The 19,013-nt window shown below is 34.0% G+C and overlaps 1 protein-coding gene across 1 annotated transcript in view; it reads left to right on the top strand.

The window, feature by feature from the left end:
- Positions 1-5,440: 5,440 nt before the first annotated feature.
- The window catches only part of LOC129218230 (ruvB-like 1), a 131,569-nt gene continuing 117,996 nt past the window's right edge, over positions 5,441-19,013 (top strand). Inside the window, exons 1-2 of the mRNA XM_054852454.1 lie at positions 5,441-5,756; positions 6,564-6,650. Coding sequence (XP_054708429.1) covers positions 5,616-5,756; positions 6,564-6,650 — 228 coding nt within the window. The 5' untranslated portion in view covers positions 5,441-5,615. The remainder of the gene's footprint in view (positions 5,757-6,563; positions 6,651-19,013) is intronic.

Below are 19,013 nucleotides of genomic sequence, written 5' to 3'. Positions count from 1 at the left end.
TATCTTAACTACTAAAGGCAAAACTTGATGAAGGAAACATGAAAAGTTATTACATCATCCCATTTAATTGAAAATTTTCCATCAAACCCCACTTCATACCGGATAACCCCCATATCAATATCAGATTAACTACTGGATATCCTGCAAAAATCTGTCAGATATCCCGTGTACGGTGTGGGCTGGCTGGATCAGATACCGGATTGTTAAAAAAAATACCCGGAAACCGAAGTTCCCAAACAATTGGTGCAACATTGTTAACATATTCGCAAAGTAATGACATGAACAGCAAGTACACCAAATTGAATAACAATGTTTATTTTAAATATAAAAACTATAGCAAATGTTCCAATCATGCTTTACTCAGGTAAAGAACTATTCGTTAAAAAATAGCATAAACTATAATAAAAGAACAGAATAAAAAAAATACTATAAAATCATAATAAAAATTGGTAGAGGGAATACATTTCTAGGTTTTTCAAAGTAATGATGCTTGGGTTCAAATCTTCATTTCTTCTTGGCTAAATGCAATGAATTCTCTTCAAATGGGAAAAACTTGTTTTTTTTTTCCTTGAATTAAAACATAGCCACCACCAACTGAACTATTACAATTGTAAATGCCTCAGTGACTTGTGGTTTTCTTCAATTACTTTGGCACCGGAACTCAAAGGATGAAAAGATTAACCAGCAAGTTAACCAATATGACAGATAATTTAATTTATTTAACCTGTCAATATCGACAAACCAGCTAGCGTTTAATGGTAAGATTTCACTAAAAGGTCTTTCTTATATCCTTCTTCATTCATTTGCACAGATGAATGGCTGAAAGGGATCCTTGTAACTGAGAAGCAAAAATTATGTACAGCTCTCTTACAAAATGATTCAGAAACTCACTTTTAAATCATGGTAAAGCAATAACATAGATTAATTTTAATTTTTTTTAACACTAAAAGCAAGACAAAATGATAATTATTTGCAAGCAGGATTAATACTGATTTATTAGCACTGCAAAATGAAAAGTTGTTTTTGAATCTTATGAAATTAAGAATTTCTCACTATTCTAGAGCACCTCAAAAACTATTTTACAAACATTTAATATAAAAATTATGTATCAAGCATCAGCCTACTTTTTATATGATACTGTTTTATGTAAACAGTTTTACATTTCGCACATACGCACTATGAGAAATAATACGGCAAATAATCAAATTAAGATTGTTATTTTTTCCAGTAATTTGACAAGGATTCAGTAAAATGTAAACAATCATTTGGCGTCGATATGTACCGGTACTGTCGCCAATGTACCTTTAACCAAAACTACGAATTAATGTAAGAATTAGCCAAATTTACAGGCGAAATTTCAGCACGAACAACAATAAAACTAAAGGTATCACAGCATTTAAGATTTCTTTTTCACGCACTATATCAAACAAATAAATAAACATCGAAAAGGATATCTTTACCGTATGCAAGGAGTATGCATGCTTTCGGCAATCGCTGATTAATCAATTCCTTGAAAATACTCCCTCATTAACCAAATTCTATAAATCTTCATGCAATACAACGGACTTTTAACATCCCATAGACATTTTTTCTCGCTAATAAAGTCCATTATTTAATAAATTTCTTAGTCTTCTACTTCGAATTCAAGCAGGCAGCCATGTTGGATTTGCCCGTTCACTCAGATGCTTTCCTATTGGTCGAAAGACCAACTCTACCCAACTTTATTGCTCGGAAGCTATAAAATTGGACTAAAGGCGGACAATAGAAATGATGACGTCGCTCTTGGCCGAAGCACCTGAGGTATATTGGACTAGTCCGGTATTGGAGTGAATCGGGTGAAAAGTTGCATCGTGTGATAAGCGCTTAAAATTCTACCCAACTTTATTGCTCGGAAGCTATAATCTTGGACTAAAGGCGGACAATAGAAATGATGACGTCGCTCTTGGCCAAAGCACCTGAGGTATATTGGACTAGTCCGGTATTGGAGTGGAATCGGTAATTGTCCCCTGGAAATTTTTCGACATTGAAGCCCTGAAAACGAGGTTTGAGAAGCTCTTTAATGGTTTTAGTAGGTGGATGGGGCTTGCGAAGTGTAGCATTTTGAAGACTTTTTTTTAATTTTTAGACCGACTAAGGAAAAGGGGAAAAAAAGAGGGAGGGGGCAAAAAGAAATAGGAGGTGTTGGACGTAGTTACCTGATCAATAGTCAGCAACTTTTCAAAATTTTTATTTTAAGGTTCTTTTCAAAAACAATTCAGATTTTAGGCAATCTTTGGAAAGGAAGAGATCGAGAATCCTCCGCTGAAAGGTAAAACGCAATTTCAGGTTACCTTTGGAGACGGGGCGTTGGTTCGGGTGCCTTCCTCCAGAAATGTGTTGAAATTGTTGTCCGAAAAACGCCTAAATAAATGCAGTTTTAGGACATCAATTTCCATTATTATTCTAACCGAACAACTAACCTCTGATCATAGTATTATAACTATTATTACTAGCATATTATTATTATTATTATTTCTTTTTTGTAGCTAAAAGTTTGGAAATTATTTCTGAGCGCATCTAAAACCAAAAGTAACTATCTTTATTTAAATTTTTTCCAGATTTTTTTTTTTGGGGGGGGGCGGGCCCCCTCAGCCCCTCCCTTATATACGCCCTTGCTGTAAATAATTGACGGAATGAGAATGTAGTAGAATTAACTAAGTGATTACTTTTTTTTAATTAGTTGTAAATTTCGTAACATGTTTCGAGAACTAATTAAAGCGAAATAATTTTTTGCATCCACGACCTTTAACAGATAAAAATAAATGTTAATGTTCTATTTACTTAACTTCAAGCTGATATTGATTATAATAATTTTATTCATGTATTTACTCACTGCTTAAACAGAATTGTTATCATTATTTTTTTTCATTGCATTTTTTTCGACAACCAAATGGGAAAAAAAATCGAGAAACCATATTCATTAAAAAAATTATACCTTGGAACGCTTTTTTGAGATAGTTGTGGGGTTTTCTGTCGAAATTAATCAAGTTTTCAAAAATTAATTTACTCATATTGTACATGTATTTTTTAAATGAAAAAGGTTTCCCGATTTTTTTTTCGATTTGGTTGTAGAAAAAAATGCAATAATAATAAAAAACAATGATAACAACAATGTCTAAGTAGTAAGTAAATACATGAATAAAATTATTATAATCAATATCAGCTTGAAGTAAATAGAACATTAACATTTATTTTTATCTGTTAAAGGTCGTGAAAGCAAAAAATTATTTCGCTTTAATTAGTTCTCGAAACATGTCACGAAATTTACAACTAATTAAAAAAAAAGTATTCACGTAATTAATTCTACTACACTCTCATTTTGTCAATTATTTACAGGATTAGAAACATTCCAAGTCGTTAAAAAATAAAACATCACACAGCGCAATGTTAATAGCAGACAAATTCGGCAAGTTGGTGATGAAAAATAAAATTAATTTTTTCATCAAAATACTGTGCAAACTTCCTGTGGACGAAAGACGTACATCGTCCACTATATTGGCCCCTTCTACAACCAATTTCCAGTAGTTTTTTTCTTTTTTTGCTTTAATAGCTGCCTCTAAAAAAAATGAGAAACTTAGCATTTACATTGATCTGCTGCGATTGTCGGGAGCTGCTCGCCGACAGCGCACTCTGCAAAAAAGTGAGCAATCGTTGCCACTTTTACACTAGCAAATCCGTAGGACATTTCTCTCCTTCTTCCTACTCCGTGGTTTTCAAGAAATGGGAAGATAGGGCGCCGCAGATTAGGCACCCGGAACATTGGGCGCTGAGCACATTGAGAAGAGGAAACATTGAGCGCTATGAATATGAGTTGCCGGGAACTTTGGGTCCAAGGTGCTCGACGCCCAATATGCCTAGCGCCCAATGTTCCCGGCGCCCAAAATGCTCGGTGCCAATGTTCTCAGCGCCCAATATTCACCAAATATCCTAAATAAACAAACAAACCACTGACGTAGACCGGAAGTAGCGAGTCTTATTTCCGGTTAAGCGCCAATCTCCATTGCTAGAGATAGGTGTTCATAGCGAAAGCGATTTTGTTGTGCTTCTTTAAAAAGCAGAATAATGTTTTCTGCGTACTTCAATGCATTAAATAAGAAAGACAAACTTAGTTATTGTTAAAAATTATCTTTCAATGGCTGTGACCTTACCGATCCTTTAGTATATGGTTGGCGAATCTATTACTAACGATTGATGTTTACAGTGTTCAGGCACTTTTGTTTTCTTTCAGTTCTAAGTAGAATCATGTCTTTTGCGTATTTTAATGCATGAAATGAGCATAATAGGCTTTGCTATTCTCAAAAATTGTCGATCAACGGATCTGATTTTCCTGATCCTTTAAATACAGAAATAAGAAAAAAAAAAAAAAAAAAAAAAAAAAAACGAGTCTTCGTTTGTCGATCATTACCGCGATTTCAATGATAAGCATTTATGAATACCTCCTAAACAGAAATAAAGTTGATACAAAGTCTGCTTTCAAGAATCACAAATCTACTGGATTGCAAGTACGTTGTGAATTGTAATTCCTATTCTTAAGTTGAAGCTATTTTTTCAAAGATGGAAGCTTTTCTGCACTGTGTTCACACAGAATGGCTATGACAGGGAGTTTTGGTGTCATATTCAATCAATTCTCCTGTTGTAGCTTTTCAGTTCTCACACACTTATTACAGTTGCTACCTAATTTTCAGGTTTGATATTTAATATATTTTATTACATATTTGTTCATCACTTTTTTTTTTGTTTAATCAACTTGCTTCTGTAGCAAGATTGATAGGCATAAAAAAATTGAAAGATAACAAAATTTAAATTTACTCCGAGTGCTTTCTCCTGCGTTAAAATTGCTTTGAATGTAATACCAATAGCTGTACTATGATACTATACTATAACTTTAATTAATGAGTTTGTTTACCGATTGTCGAATATCTAAATTTGTTTACAATTAGAGCGCCTAATATTAAAGTACCGTCAATAACTCGAAGTCCCAAGAGTCGGGCTAAATGGTTCGAGTTATTGATAGTTCGAGCTATGGGAAGTTTTTTTCTCATGAGGTAATGAATAGTGGTTCTTTATTTTAATCACACAAATCAAACTGTTTGAAACCCTTCAAAACACTGGAAACTTTCAGCTTTGCAGGAAGCAAATAAAAAATTGTTCAGGTTGAGTTTTTCTAATAATCAATTTAATATAGATCAATATAGATCTTCACACATTACAGTAAAAATACAAAGCTGATGAAATTAAGGTGAATGTTTCCAGCTCGTAAATACCTCAAAAGAGTAAGCGTGGCTTGGAATTTGGTGAATACGGCACCCAATCTTCCTAGAGACGTCTTCATAGACACTCTAGTGAAAAGGACTGGCAATTGTCGCTTATTTTGGCAACACTAATCCGCACCCATGCTCGTTCGCGCCGGTTCTTGTTCGAATTGCGAAATCAAGTTTAGTGCATGTTAGTAAACATCGCACTCCTGTGTTTTTATTATTTTGCTTCAATCTTCAATTCAGTAGCTTAAAGATTTCTTCGATTGTCATTTAAAGAAATTTAATATCCAGGAATCCATCAGTTGACAATTTCGTATCATGAATTTTCAAGACGTAAAAAAAAATAGCAAAGAGCGCCTCATCGCCTCTCACAGTCATGTTAAAGGTTTGGGTTTAGATGAAAATGGATATGCCGTTGATTTTGCCTGTGGCTTGGTCGGTCAAAAGAACGCACGGGAGGTAAATATCAGTATACAAGATTGGTCATTCCTTTTCAACTTAGAAAATAGGTTTCTTTCGAAACCAAAACCAGTGTACCACTTTAATCCTTTAAAGATCTTCATTTCAGGGTACTTTATTCTCTCTTATTTTTTCCATGTAAGTCCAGTAAAAAATTATCAAGTTATCCCTCAGTCACCATTTTGTTTTGAAATCATTTATTTCCTTCTTTTTTTTTTGAAATCTTTCTGAAGTTTGGAATTTTAATTTATACTCGAGGAAAAGTACCAACCCTATCATTATTAATGCTTTGAATAATCTAAGGTCGCCCTTTTCCAAATGGATATTTATTCCTTTCATTAATTGTACTGTCCCGCTTTATTTCGTTTCCTTTTGTTTTCTTTTAAAAGTTGAACATATTGATGAAATAATTCATTACAAGAAAAATTACTTGCCTTTGTTAATATTTGACGTAATTGGATGTTCAACTTTAAAAAAAATGCTCCCTCTGATGTTTTTTTTTTTTTGTCGATTTCATATTCCTAATCTGCTTTCTCTGCCACCTTTTCTTCAGCAAGTTGCATACTGTTCCAAATTCTTTGCTGTTACGCTTTTTGACAGTCAGACTTCAGGAGAACCAAGAGGTCTCTTAAGTTTTATTTTATCAATCAACAATTTCCCTCTGAGCTAAAACTGTTGCCAAATGAAAAATATCATAAAAGCTCGGCAAAGATTTTCATCTGGAAATTTTTCTAAATAATTAAAGCAAGTTTAGATTAAGAGATTAGTTTCTTCAACATAACTTTTTTCTACATATTCTGATTTTAGGCAGCTGGATTAATTGTCGATTTAGTCAAAGCCAAAAAGATGTCTGGCCGTGCATTGCTGATAGGAGGCCCACCTTCATCTGGAAAGGTAATCAACCCATTACATTATTTATTTGCAAAAAAGTTAAATATTTAACAGAACTGAAAAGAGAAAGGGAAGATAAATCGAAATTTAAATTTAAAAAAAGAATGTTTATTTTATTTTAATGACCAATGAAAGTTATGTTGATTAGGATTCTACAGGTTTCCCGCAGCCTTGAAAAGCACTTGAAAATCATATCCTTGAAAATTTAGAAAAGCCCTTGAAAACTGATTTCTAGGAAAAAAATTCCCTCTATTGCGTTGAAGTGAATGCATCACATTCCAACTAAGTAAACCAGTTGAATAGGAACCATCAATAGCCCAATTCACAGTCATAGTTTCTCTCACAGCTAATAAGGAAGCCAGGAAGCAGATTCCAGTTTGAAGCACACGTTTCAATTTTTTTTGCGTCCTGCTCTTATTTTAAATATTTTGAAATTAAAGTTATTTAATAACATGCTAGCTTAGAAGTGTTCTCTTTGAAATAATATTTATTATTTTTCTTATTAATTAATTTTTGGTTCTGTGTAGTTTTTTGTTAAAGATGCGAACCCCATAGCAGAAAGTAGGGTGACGGGTGACGTACATCGCAGATTATTTTCCTCCTCTGCAGAGAATTATTCAATAAAAGCAAGAACTGAAGGAAAAGAAAAATTTGTTTTTCAGGCAGCAGAAGTCAGTCAGTCTGTGTATTATATGTGTGAGTATGTGTATGTATACTCAGTAGCAGAAATTTTCTAGCCAGTCTGCAACGCTATTTTGGGCAGTTGAAAATAATCTGCAGCATTATTATCAGTTTTATTTTGAGTTTTCATAAAATACACAAGTCCCTTGAAAGGTCAAGATAACAGAAATTTTTCAACTGGCCAGTGGCCACCATTGTCGACAGGGCCGTCGCCAGGTACATTCGTTTGGGGGGGGGGGGGTGTTGAAACTGATTTTGCCGACTGACTCCTAACATTTTGCCGACCCGACAGATACGTACACACACACACACACACACACATATATATATATATAAATTCAGGGTCTCTGACCAGAATTCGTTACATATTGCAGTCTGGAACATGCAATTGTAGACGTGCTTCAGTGCTACTAAGGGGATGCATTAATTTCGATTAAAGGCAAGATAGACTGCTGTCCTCCGAAAAATTTCTGAAATTGGCATACTAAAAACATGACTTTAAGCTTTGGTTTATATAAGAAGCAAGAGGACCGTGGATTCATTCTCATCTTTTTTTCGCTGGAGTCAATATGCTTTTTTCTAGAAAAGGTGGTTTTCGGGAGTTCTTCCTTAGAAATTTCTAAAAACAAAGATTTTATGCCATCTTTATTGACGCGAAGGAAAGGATAGGGGGTTCGGGGGCCCTCCCCGAAGGTTTTTCGAAATTGAAGTTTTAAAAACACAGTTTTAGGCTATTTAAGGATACTTTTAGGGAAAGGGTAGGCAGTGACGGATCTACATTTTTTTTCCCGAGGCGAGGCAAATATCGAAACTGCCACCTTTATCCATCTTTCAAGTTTTAAAATTGAGTTTCAACGAAAAAAACATAAAAATAGTGTGATTTTGCCGCCTCCTAAAAGTCGCCGCCCTTGGCAACCCCCGTCTCCTCCTCCCCTTAAATCCGGCACTGAGGGTAGGTATTTACAGATGTCCAGTGGACAGTGGCAGATTAGCTAGAGAAAACGGCAGTGAGGAATTACAACGAATTTTGGAGGAGACATTCTGGGGAAATTCGAAAAAAAGAAAAAGAAAACGTACTTTATCCATATAAAATTTAACACATAAGAACATTTTCTACTGAAAAAGTTTTGTAATATAATGGTGAATTAATTATGTTGTACATAATTTTTTTGGGGGGGAGGGGAGACCCTCATGGTAATCATTCGTTATGGTATCTCTGAGTACATTGATTCTGATTGAACATTTCCATGGCACACAAATAGGGATTTTAAGTATACAAATCAGATAGTTTGCAAAATGAGTTATATCATGCTAGTAATGTTAAGCTAGAAAAAGTGGTGTTCGGAGATTTCTGCCCCTGAAGATTCTAAAAATGAAACTTTAGACAGTCTTTGACGATGTTTGGGGGAGTTTAGGCTCAGGAAATTTTTCGAAACTGAAGACTTAAACAGGTGATAGTAAGTCATGTTTGGTTCCGCTGGGGCTCAGGGGCACTCCCTAGGCGATTGCGTGAAATTAAAGTTCCAGAAAGGCGATCATACACCACTATTGGTGATATTAAGGAAAGGAGAGGGGAATGACATTTTTTAATGTTGTGGGAAAAGAGTGGATTTCATAGACTCTCCCCGGAAATTTTCTGCGAATGATGTTCGAAAAATATATTTTTACGCGATCTGCAATGATGTTTGGGCGCTGCCCCCCGGAAAAATTTTAAGGACTTGAAGTCTTGAAAAAAAAAATTCTCTAGACAACTTTGATGGATTTGGGTACCTGCGTAGTAGGGTGGGCCGAAATAAGCCGAAAAAATTTTTTTTTCGAAATCAATTTTTGGATAGCGCGCAAAAGTTGCGTAGTGAGCTAGTTAGCACTCACAAAAAATTTCTTTGATATTAAAAAATATCTAGCCGGCGCTATTTGACACTGAAAAACCGAAAAAAAAGAGAAAAATCAATTTTTGTCGGAATTTTTTTTAAAAAACTAAATTCAAAATATTTTGCTGGAATGCACCGAAAATGTTATATAATGAGCCAGTTAGAGCCCAAAAAATGTTTCATTGATTTTAATGAGCATTTAACCGCTTCTTTCCGACATCAAAAATTGGAGAAAAATGAAAAAAATATTGAATTTCTTTTAAAAACCAATGTGAAAATTATTTTTCAAAATTAAATCACAGACTAATTAATTAAATAGCGCCATTAATCATAGTAATTATTATCACGAAATAGTATCATACATTTTCGAGAACTACATATATAGATAATAAAATTTTAAAAAAGAAATCTTCAAATTTGATTTATAATACCTCATGCATAATGAATATTATTTATTGGAATAATATTGTCCCTTGTTATCAAATGATGAAAGTTCTTTCCTAGCTTGAAGTTTAGCACGAATGTATGCATCTCGTGCAGTTTCACCACGAATTTTTATTGCAGCTTCGGTTATTAGTTTCACACAACGTTTCACAGCTTGCGTGTGACAGGAAAATTTCTCGAAAGTAAATTCTGTAGAATGTTCTTTGCACATTTCTTTCTATTGTTGGTCTTTTAGATGCATTGTAAGAGGTGGCTCTGTTACAACACAGTTTGCCCAATCAACTAAATCAACATAATCAACGGCTTCAAAATTGAGTTTAGGACGCTCAAAAAATCGTACACCATCCGAGCTCTTCGTCTTCTTATTTCTAGAGTTCAGAATGCGCCTAACAGCTAATTCCCGAATGTATTTTCTTGAGTCAAACAGCACTGTCAACAGTAACTGTTCAGGATGAGCGAAATATGCAATATTTGAGAGATCTTTGAAAATTATCTCCATAACGTTGTCTGGAAACTGCCTTACAAGAGAAATCATTTTCCAAAAATTTTGGGCACTATACTGGCAGTTCGGTTTTATTTTCATTTCGAACCACATTGGAGCATAAACTAACATTACATACTTTACAAGCATTGCAAGATTTTCTGGTGGAGTTGGAGTGTCTATATACAAGCGTAGCAAGCGGTTTGCAGTTGTCAGCCATCACGCATAACTGAGTTTGCCTGGGCTACTATCAGTCACGCTAGAAGGCCAACTACCATCTTTTACGGCAAGACAGATTCTATACAAATATTGCTACTGTTCTGTACTTAAATTTTTTATATCTTCCATGTCTAAAACCGGAAGATTGCAGTCAATTTTAACAAATTTGACCGCCGGATTTTTTCACAATCTCTAAGAAGTTGTCCGATAGCTCCAGAATATGAATGTGGCCCCTTTGTGCAACCGTCCAATTCCAGAATAAGATGCCGCCGTGGCAACTTATTAGTATGCAATAGACATATGTTCCACTGTAAATTTCTTTTGAGATATGTCTCAAGTAAACGAATTACTCCACCTTTCCATCCCGTATTTACATTTGTTCCGTCGCATCCAATAACCGATAAGTTAAGCAAGCTCATATTATACTTTTTGCAAAGCCTATAATAATTTGCAAATTTTCTTTTGCACTTTCACCAACTGTTAGTGATAAATGACCGATGTACTTTCTACCTGGTTCTTCTATCAGTACTACATGTGCTTCAGATGCTAATTTTTGATGGCCAGATATCTTTTGAAGGGTGTCACCTTTGCGGCCGGCAAGATACACACTCTTTATAGCTGCCCCTTTAACTGCTCCTAAATCCCTTTCTCTTAGCTCGCTCCATTTGTTTATCGACTTCCCTCCTTACTTTGTTCTCATCGACTATATATTTTTGTTGTTTAGGAGAAACTAAGTCGAAATCAGCGAGAACTGCTGTAGCAATTTTAGCCACTGCTCTATTTGAAGCGCCAGTTAGATCTACTGCTAAAGCTGTATGAGGCATAGAAAGTCTCATTTGACTTGCTGTTGATGGCGCATCATTTCGCTTACGTTTTCCTGAAAGCGGATAATTCAATTTAAAATCGTCATCTGTATTTTCTTTGCTTTCTCCTGATTCAAGCTCTGTTTCAGGTTCATTCAATGTAATATGACTTTCCTTAACCCTCAATTCACTTGTGCTAGGTACTGATGTCTTTCTCATCCAAAGCAACACTTGTTTCAATTTTCTGGTATCTTTTTTCTCTTTTTCGTAGTTTCTGGGTTGTTACTTTATCCACTTTTCCAATAGCCATTTTTCTTACTGTCCTTTTATCAATTAGAAATTGTTTTTCTCCATCAGGGACTTTTGCTTTTTTTCTGCAATTACAAAAGTCGCATAAAATTGAATTTTCGCTGTTTTTCCTAAGTAACGAATTGCGTAACATTTCAGTATTTACTTATTTCGAAACTACTCTATTTTTTTTTTTTTTTTTCATTTTTCCCATGTTTCAGTCTTAAAGGAGCGTAGCTAAATATTCTACGAAATGTATAAAAGTCTTTGAGGATTTCAACTAATTCCCGGACAGATACTTCTAATATTTGCTGAAACTAGCTTCAAACTTTTATTTTTGACCCCCCCCCCTTTTTTTTTGAAAAAACTGCATTTTTGCCCGTTTTTCAGTTTTTCAAGGTCAAATAGCGCCGGCTAAATATTAAACAAATTTAGCGAAATTTTTTATGGGTAATAACGGGCCCATATAGCAACTTTTCCGCACTATCCAAAAACAGATTTCCAAAAAAAGTTTTTTCGGCCCACCCTACTGCGTAGTCAGGGGAGGGGCCAAACGCCCAGGGAGAAGGACCGAGGGCATAACGCTTCTAAGAGAGCCTATAACCTTGTTTTTCGGCTTTTAATTTCGGAAGATTTTCGGGGGTGAGCTCCCGATTCCCAAGCAGTTCCATAATGTTTTCAAAAATGGTTTTCGGGTCTAAGGTTTTAAACATTTTTAGGTAAGACCTTCCACTCCTCCCCCTCATCCAACTTAGCAAACCATAGCGTTTACAATGTTCTTAGCAGGTCAGCTCCCAAACACCATATTCAGAAATACTGAAGGAGAAAACATGTCAGCATTTCTATCCTCTAGTTAAGAATATAACTCATGCATAAGTTTTGAGGTTATTTATCACTTTTTAAAATACCCAGACTTAACAAATAGGAGTGTATTGGTGTTTTAAACAACTATTAATTAATAATTAGCAGATATAGATAATTAGCATTATCTATAATAAAATCAATTTAGCAATTCAATGAAAAATAATTAATGTGATGATCTCCTTGAGGTAAGAACCGAAGAACCTGGGCCTCTTCTGAAATAGAATCTTTGCTACACCACACGATTTAAGAAAGGAGTATCGTCTAGTGTTTCCCCAAGCGTTATTTGAATTGTAGTTCTAAACATATAGTTTTAAACGTTAAACGACTATTGGTGATGTTAGGAGAAGGTGATACGAAGTGATTTCGATCGAAATTTTTTTGAAAATTGAGATCTTTAAAGTGCCATTGTAGGCCATTTGTGGTAAACGAGGTTCAGAGGCTCTCTCTTTCGACAACTTTCTGAAATTGAATGCTAAAAAACGAAGTTTCAGACGATCTTCATTGATTTCATAGGACCCTCCTGCAGTAAGTTTCTAAAAACGCAACTTAGATTACATTTCATTACCATAAGATAAAAGGAAATGGTTAGGTTCTGCTATAGTGCCTAGAAAGAGTAGTGTGCCGACCGACGCTTTTTTCTCCTTGATTCTTGAAGACAAATTGTATGAAAACCGCTAGAGGGCAGTGCAGTCGAGGTGCAGAGTTTAAGGCTTTTAATGGAGGCATCAAAGTTGAACATTAAAAGAAATAAAGCTTTATCTTGTTTCGTACCAGGGTGCAAAAGTGGATACAAAACATTCAAGGAAAAAGTTACGCTTTTTAAAGCTCCAGCAGGTGAAGAAAAACTAAAAAGGAATTCGTTAATTCCCAGGTTAGATAAAGTTTTTGATAAATATTGCTCAATTGGTGCTCTGCATTTCGAAAAACATTTTATTGAAACACATTTTAAGCATATTATAAATGGTGAGGAAATTTTGATTCCTCAGGGAAAACCTTTTTTGAAAGATGTGGCAACTCTGACAATTTTCCCAAGTCTACCAACATAATTTACTGAAAAAGTACCAAAGAAAAGGTCCATCAGGAATTATGCAGTTAAAAAAAATGTTCCCTGTTTGAAAAAAAATAAAGCTTGATCTTCCCGCAGAAGAAACTGAAATAACCACGTATAAATCTATTATAAATGAAATTGTTCATATTAATTTGCCTAACGAATATTGGGTTTGTATGAAATTTAAAAAATCCCCAAATATTGTAGTTTTTGTAAATAATGAAAATTATGCGGAAAATAATATTAACGATAAAAAGATCATTATTGAAGTAGACACAAAGACAAGGATGTTTTCAAAACAAAGTTTAACGTTATTAAATTCACATTATTAAATTAAACCTTTTGCGTAAAGAAATAGTTACTGAAAAGTTAGAATCTAAACTGAATGTTTTTTCGACATTTTTTTTTGTTTGTTTGTTTTTATGTAATATTAATTACAAAGAAAACATGCCATACACAATGCGACTCTTTTATTATATTTTACACTTTTTTTTTTTTGTAAAACAAATAAAAAAACATCTTATCCTAACACGTTTCTTACCTTCCAGACGCAAATGGAACATAATCTCTGCCAAATCACTTGACGTGCAATTTATAATGTGAATTACCAACTTGGAAAATATTGCGTAAGAATGAGTTTGACCCTCCCCCCCAAGTAAGGGTACGTAGAGGCTTTTCCAACCCCCTCCCCCTTGGGACCCTTACGTATTTAATGAATCGCCCCTTATAGGCTACTATTTTCATTGAATATCAATTAGCATAAGGTAATTTTATATGCTTCAAAAAATAAATGAATACCCATGTAACAATTAGCACTTATTACAGTATTTGTCTTTTGCGCAAAAATAAGTTCAATCCGAAAAACGGGGATTTTAAACTGCGAAATCAGCATGCAATCGCTGATTTAAAACGAGTCTGATTGAGGAACGCAACGTACTCCTCGAGCGCAGCGCCATCTGGATTTTCCTCAGATCTGACCTCACTTTTTCCCCGTCGATCGGCACACTACTCTTTCTAGGCACTATAGTTCTGCGATTCCTCCGTCCTCCCTCCTAAGCTACTTTACTAAATCATTTTATTTATTAAAAGAAAAAAAGGTAGGAGATCCTCCTCCAGATTTTCTTTTTAAAAAACATTTTAGCTGTTTTAGTTTTTCACGACGAAATTTTCAATTTTCACTCTAATGCTTTAATTGTTTAAAGTACAAAATTATGCAACCTTAAAACAATCTGTTAACATTTTGAACTTACAGACTAAGATAATTTAAAGCTTTTATATTTTAACTTGAGGAAGTGTTAAACGTTTAACATTTTGAATACAGGTGGTATTTTTTAGAGATACCTAATAAGATACCTTTTTTTACTTTTTTTAAATATCAGAAATCCTGAATCTCTTGATAACTTTCATTTTACTTTAATTTTTTATAACTCATTTTTTAAACACTCATTAGAGTTACTGGTGTGACTTTTCTAGACAAGATTTTGAATCTTTTTCCTCCTTTTTTGAATCCTCTATTTGAAACATATTTACCTTATTTTTTGCACAGGTGTGCCCTAGGAAGCTATCATGTTTATTTACATATCGTTTTTTTTTTTTTTTAATTGAAACTTGTTATGCAATTCTATAACGCTCTGGCTATTCTTTTTCTCTATTGGTTGAAAAAATGTTTGAAACGTATTTCAGCTGTCTTTGGTTTGGTAAATGGTAATTTTAATGATGTTGTACATGTTTGAATGTTCCTAAATAATATTTTTAAATTGCATTTTCTTCTGAAATTTTAGAGCTAAAAAAAAAAAAACATTCATTTGCCCTCCCCCCCCCTTTTTTTTCTTTTCTTTTTTGAAACTTTTCACAAAAAAATTTTCATCCCAGCAACTTACTTAGAACTCTTATTTTTCAATATTTAACGGAAGATATATAGAGATTTATGTAAATGGGGAAAGATTATAATAATGCTTTGAAAATATTAGTTAAAATAATCATACCTTTTCTGCTGCATTTCAATAAGCTTTTTTTTTTTCTCAAATTCAAGTAAAATGCTTTTTCAGATTTTTCCTTACTTGCCACAATGAGAATTATTGTTCATTCACATGAGAATAAAGTTCAAAAACTTTAACTAGTCTTTTTTTTTTCTTTTGAAATTCATAATGAATAAAATAGCTTTGCAGGATAGTCACTCAAATCTTCTGCCAAACTCGGGAGCCGGACAAACTCAATGCATTTGTATCTCTTCAAGACTCCAACGCCAATAACCTTCTTTTTCCTTCTTCAGGCAGAAAGTTCACACAGCAGGGGCCGGACAGACCGTCCTAAGCACACAACAACAGTTGATCCAACTCTTCTCTAATTTTCCCTCGAGCTCCTAGTTCCAGATTCCAGAGAAAGGTTTTTAACAGAAAGGACCCCTGAAGGTCTGACGTTTCTAATATCACCCCTGCACGCGATTACGCCACGCCGTCTCCACGACGGCATTTCTGAGTGTTACAATTGGCGGACAAATGTCTTGCTTTAGTTACACAGTAAACTTGTGTGGTCGACAAATAGGCATAACCCCTGCGAGTAGAATACTATTTCGGTTTTTACCCGTAAGCCTAGAAAAAGGGGAAACGGTGCTGAATGTGTATTCAGAAGTTCGTTTCAAAATCAAACACTTAAAAATACATACCAATGGGACTTTGTGTTGTAATAAAATCCTTCTCTCTATTTTAATTTTTTTAATGATTTCGGCACCCTATGCATTTCTCCACTTTGCTGTGAATTTTTTTTATTGATGATTCAATTTTATAAATGTGTCCACTGTGCACTGTCCAAAGCTATCATGTTTTTTAATGTAGTTGTGTTTTTAAACTGAGACTTTCCGTGGGTTTCTATACAGTTTATTGAATAACTATTTTTGAAAAAAATATTTGAATCTTACATCTCGACTGCTCACAGGTAATCTTAATGTGTGATACAGCTTCGCAGATATTTCTAAATAATGTTTTAAGATTGGATTATCTTTTTAAAATTTACAATATAAACACTCATTAGAACTTATGATTTGCATTGTAAATTTGTTAAAATGAGAAAATGTAAAAGTGCACTTCCATTTATCCAAATGCACTTCCATTTAACTTTTATTAAAGATATAGTGAACTTTGAATTCACTCTAAAAGTAAAAATTGCTGATTGTAGCTGAAATTGCCGACTGAGTACAGGAAGGCGGCGCCCATTGGGAGGTCCCACTGGCCTCCATAAAAGTCCTTATTCGGCCAAATTTGTCTGATTATTCGGCAAGTTTTAAGACATTATTGCATTTTTTAAAATTCCTGAATGTCCCTTCTCATGTGTGCATTGCATATCCGTATTTTATCATTCGGAAAATTGAGGATTTTCCCCAAGAATTTAAGTTTGGGGTGTCCCTGGATATAGTGTCGGCAAAACATACTTTGTTCAAGTATATGTTGGTAAATTGAGAATACTGTGCAATTAGCAGTCGGCGAATTGATTATGTCTTTCAGGTGGGCTTTGAGATGAATAGTCATCAGTACGCAAAATATACATGTTTTTTGGTTTTTCCTTTTTCAATAAAAGGTGAAAACGTGCACATGGTCAAACCACATACTACTTTACTCAAAGATTTAGAATACAGAATCAACTGAAAAAGAAAAAATGCCGACTCTAGCTGAATTTTCTGATTGGACGCTTATTGTCTCGGCTAAATGAGCAGTCGCAAACTAAGCAATCGGCATAGTGTGAGCAATGTAAAACTGAATATAAACGGAGACACCATTCATTATTTTCTCTTGCGCAAAGTATGAAAAGGTTAGATGTATAACTTTGCATGAATATGATAACTTTTTTTTAAAATTTCTGTCAATTAAAACTTTGAAATTCCGAAACATTGAAAATGCCGACTTATGAACTGATTTTGCCGACTGGATGAAATCACTGGGAGGGTGAGACACCTCCCTCACCCTCCCTATGGCGACGGTCCTGTGATTGTCGATTAGTTATAATGTAAAAAGGGGGAGAGAGAGAGAGCAGTTTTTCACTACTTTCAAAAAAATAAATAGAACTCTATGCACCATAAAAAACCATTGTTCAATACATACTTGTTTCAATGTGAAAAAATTAAGCTGAAATAGAGTTTTGAATTTTTTTTCAATGAATAAATGAATAAATTAGTAAATGAGAAGTTAGCAGGAAACTGCATTTTAGATGAATGTTTTAGTTTATAGCAAAGCTTCCAAAGCAATGAGGATCAAATAAAACTGTGTTGATAATAATTTACATTTTTCATGAAAATAACTTTAAAAAAAAACATGATTTAGTGTACATTTTATGTCATCTTCAATAGTTTGTATTGAGGTAAATATCCAATTATGCTTTTGAAAACTTAAGTCTTGATTATTTCCATCTTGCAAATGACCAAACATGGCGTCTACGGGAAAAATACATGGCGACTATGCCAAAAATTAAGATACAGATTTCTGAATTTGTTTCAAATAAACAATTTAAAAATAAAAATCCTCATGAGACTACACTTCAGTTGAAAATAATTTAGCGCTTCTGCATCCAACGCAATGAGGATAAGGTGAAATTTTAAATATAAACTTTTTCATTTCTCAAGAAAATTATTTTTAAAAATCCAAGGAGAAAAACGATTTGCTGCACATGTTAAGTTATATTCGTTAGTTTGCAGTTAAATGAAACATCAAATTCTGCTTTGTTTATGAAAACATTGGCACTTAGCATCTCATCTACTTCGATCTTGTTAATGACCAAATATGACGACTATGTTCCTCGCTGAAATGCTGAAAAGCATCCATCGCCTTAACGGTCAAAAAATGATCTCCATGCGATCTTTGTCAAATTGTATTTCTTTTTTTTAAAATCTTTTATATATTTATTTTTTTCTTTCTTTCCTGTTGTGTTTTGGTAAAATTATCTGCAGGCTGCTGAAAAATCTGCGACGCACGTCTCGCAGTTTCTGCTACGGGGTATGTATATATATATATATATATACACAGACATTTTTGTAGGATAATTCTAAATTTTCTTACACAATTTTAAATGCAGCGCTATATGTGACAGAAAATCTGAAATCTGACAGATATCTGCAAACTCATATTATTTTGTAATTTCCTGCGAAGTTTTAAAAGGTAAATAAACAGTATTTTTTGCGCATGTGACTATTTATTTTTAAAAGCTCGTACAGTTAACCCTCGTTTATCGCGGTTAATTTGTTCCAGACTTTACCTCGATAAATGAATTTCTGCGAAGTAGGATTCTGTATTTATAAACCGAATATTTTCCTTATTAGAGCACATAAAACTTACTTTACGATAACTTAAATAGATTTCTAACATAGAGCCCTCTAGACATGAAACAGCATCCTTTGCCACCATTACATTTGTATTACTCAATATATTGCACAAAATTAGATGAAATATATATCACATTGTTAATCATTGAGAAATAAACTACACACACACACACACATGAAGTTCTTACAATCTATCTATTAATCTATGAAAATAGCTCAACTTGTTCGAAGATGAATTAATTGCCAGTTAGTGACCGTGTGAGTCCCTGTTCTTCCTCTCTACATTTATCCTCATTAAAGGTATTAAGTATACACAGTATACAACTTACATCAGGGGTCTGTCCAGGATTTTTCACAGT

Source organism: Uloborus diversus, chromosome 3, assembly GCF_026930045.1.
Source record: "Uloborus diversus isolate 005 chromosome 3, Udiv.v.3.1, whole genome shotgun sequence".
Lineage (NCBI taxonomy): Eukaryota > Metazoa > Arthropoda > Arachnida > Araneae > Uloboridae > Uloborus > Uloborus diversus.
This window is presented reverse-complemented; position numbering and strand designations above follow the sequence as displayed.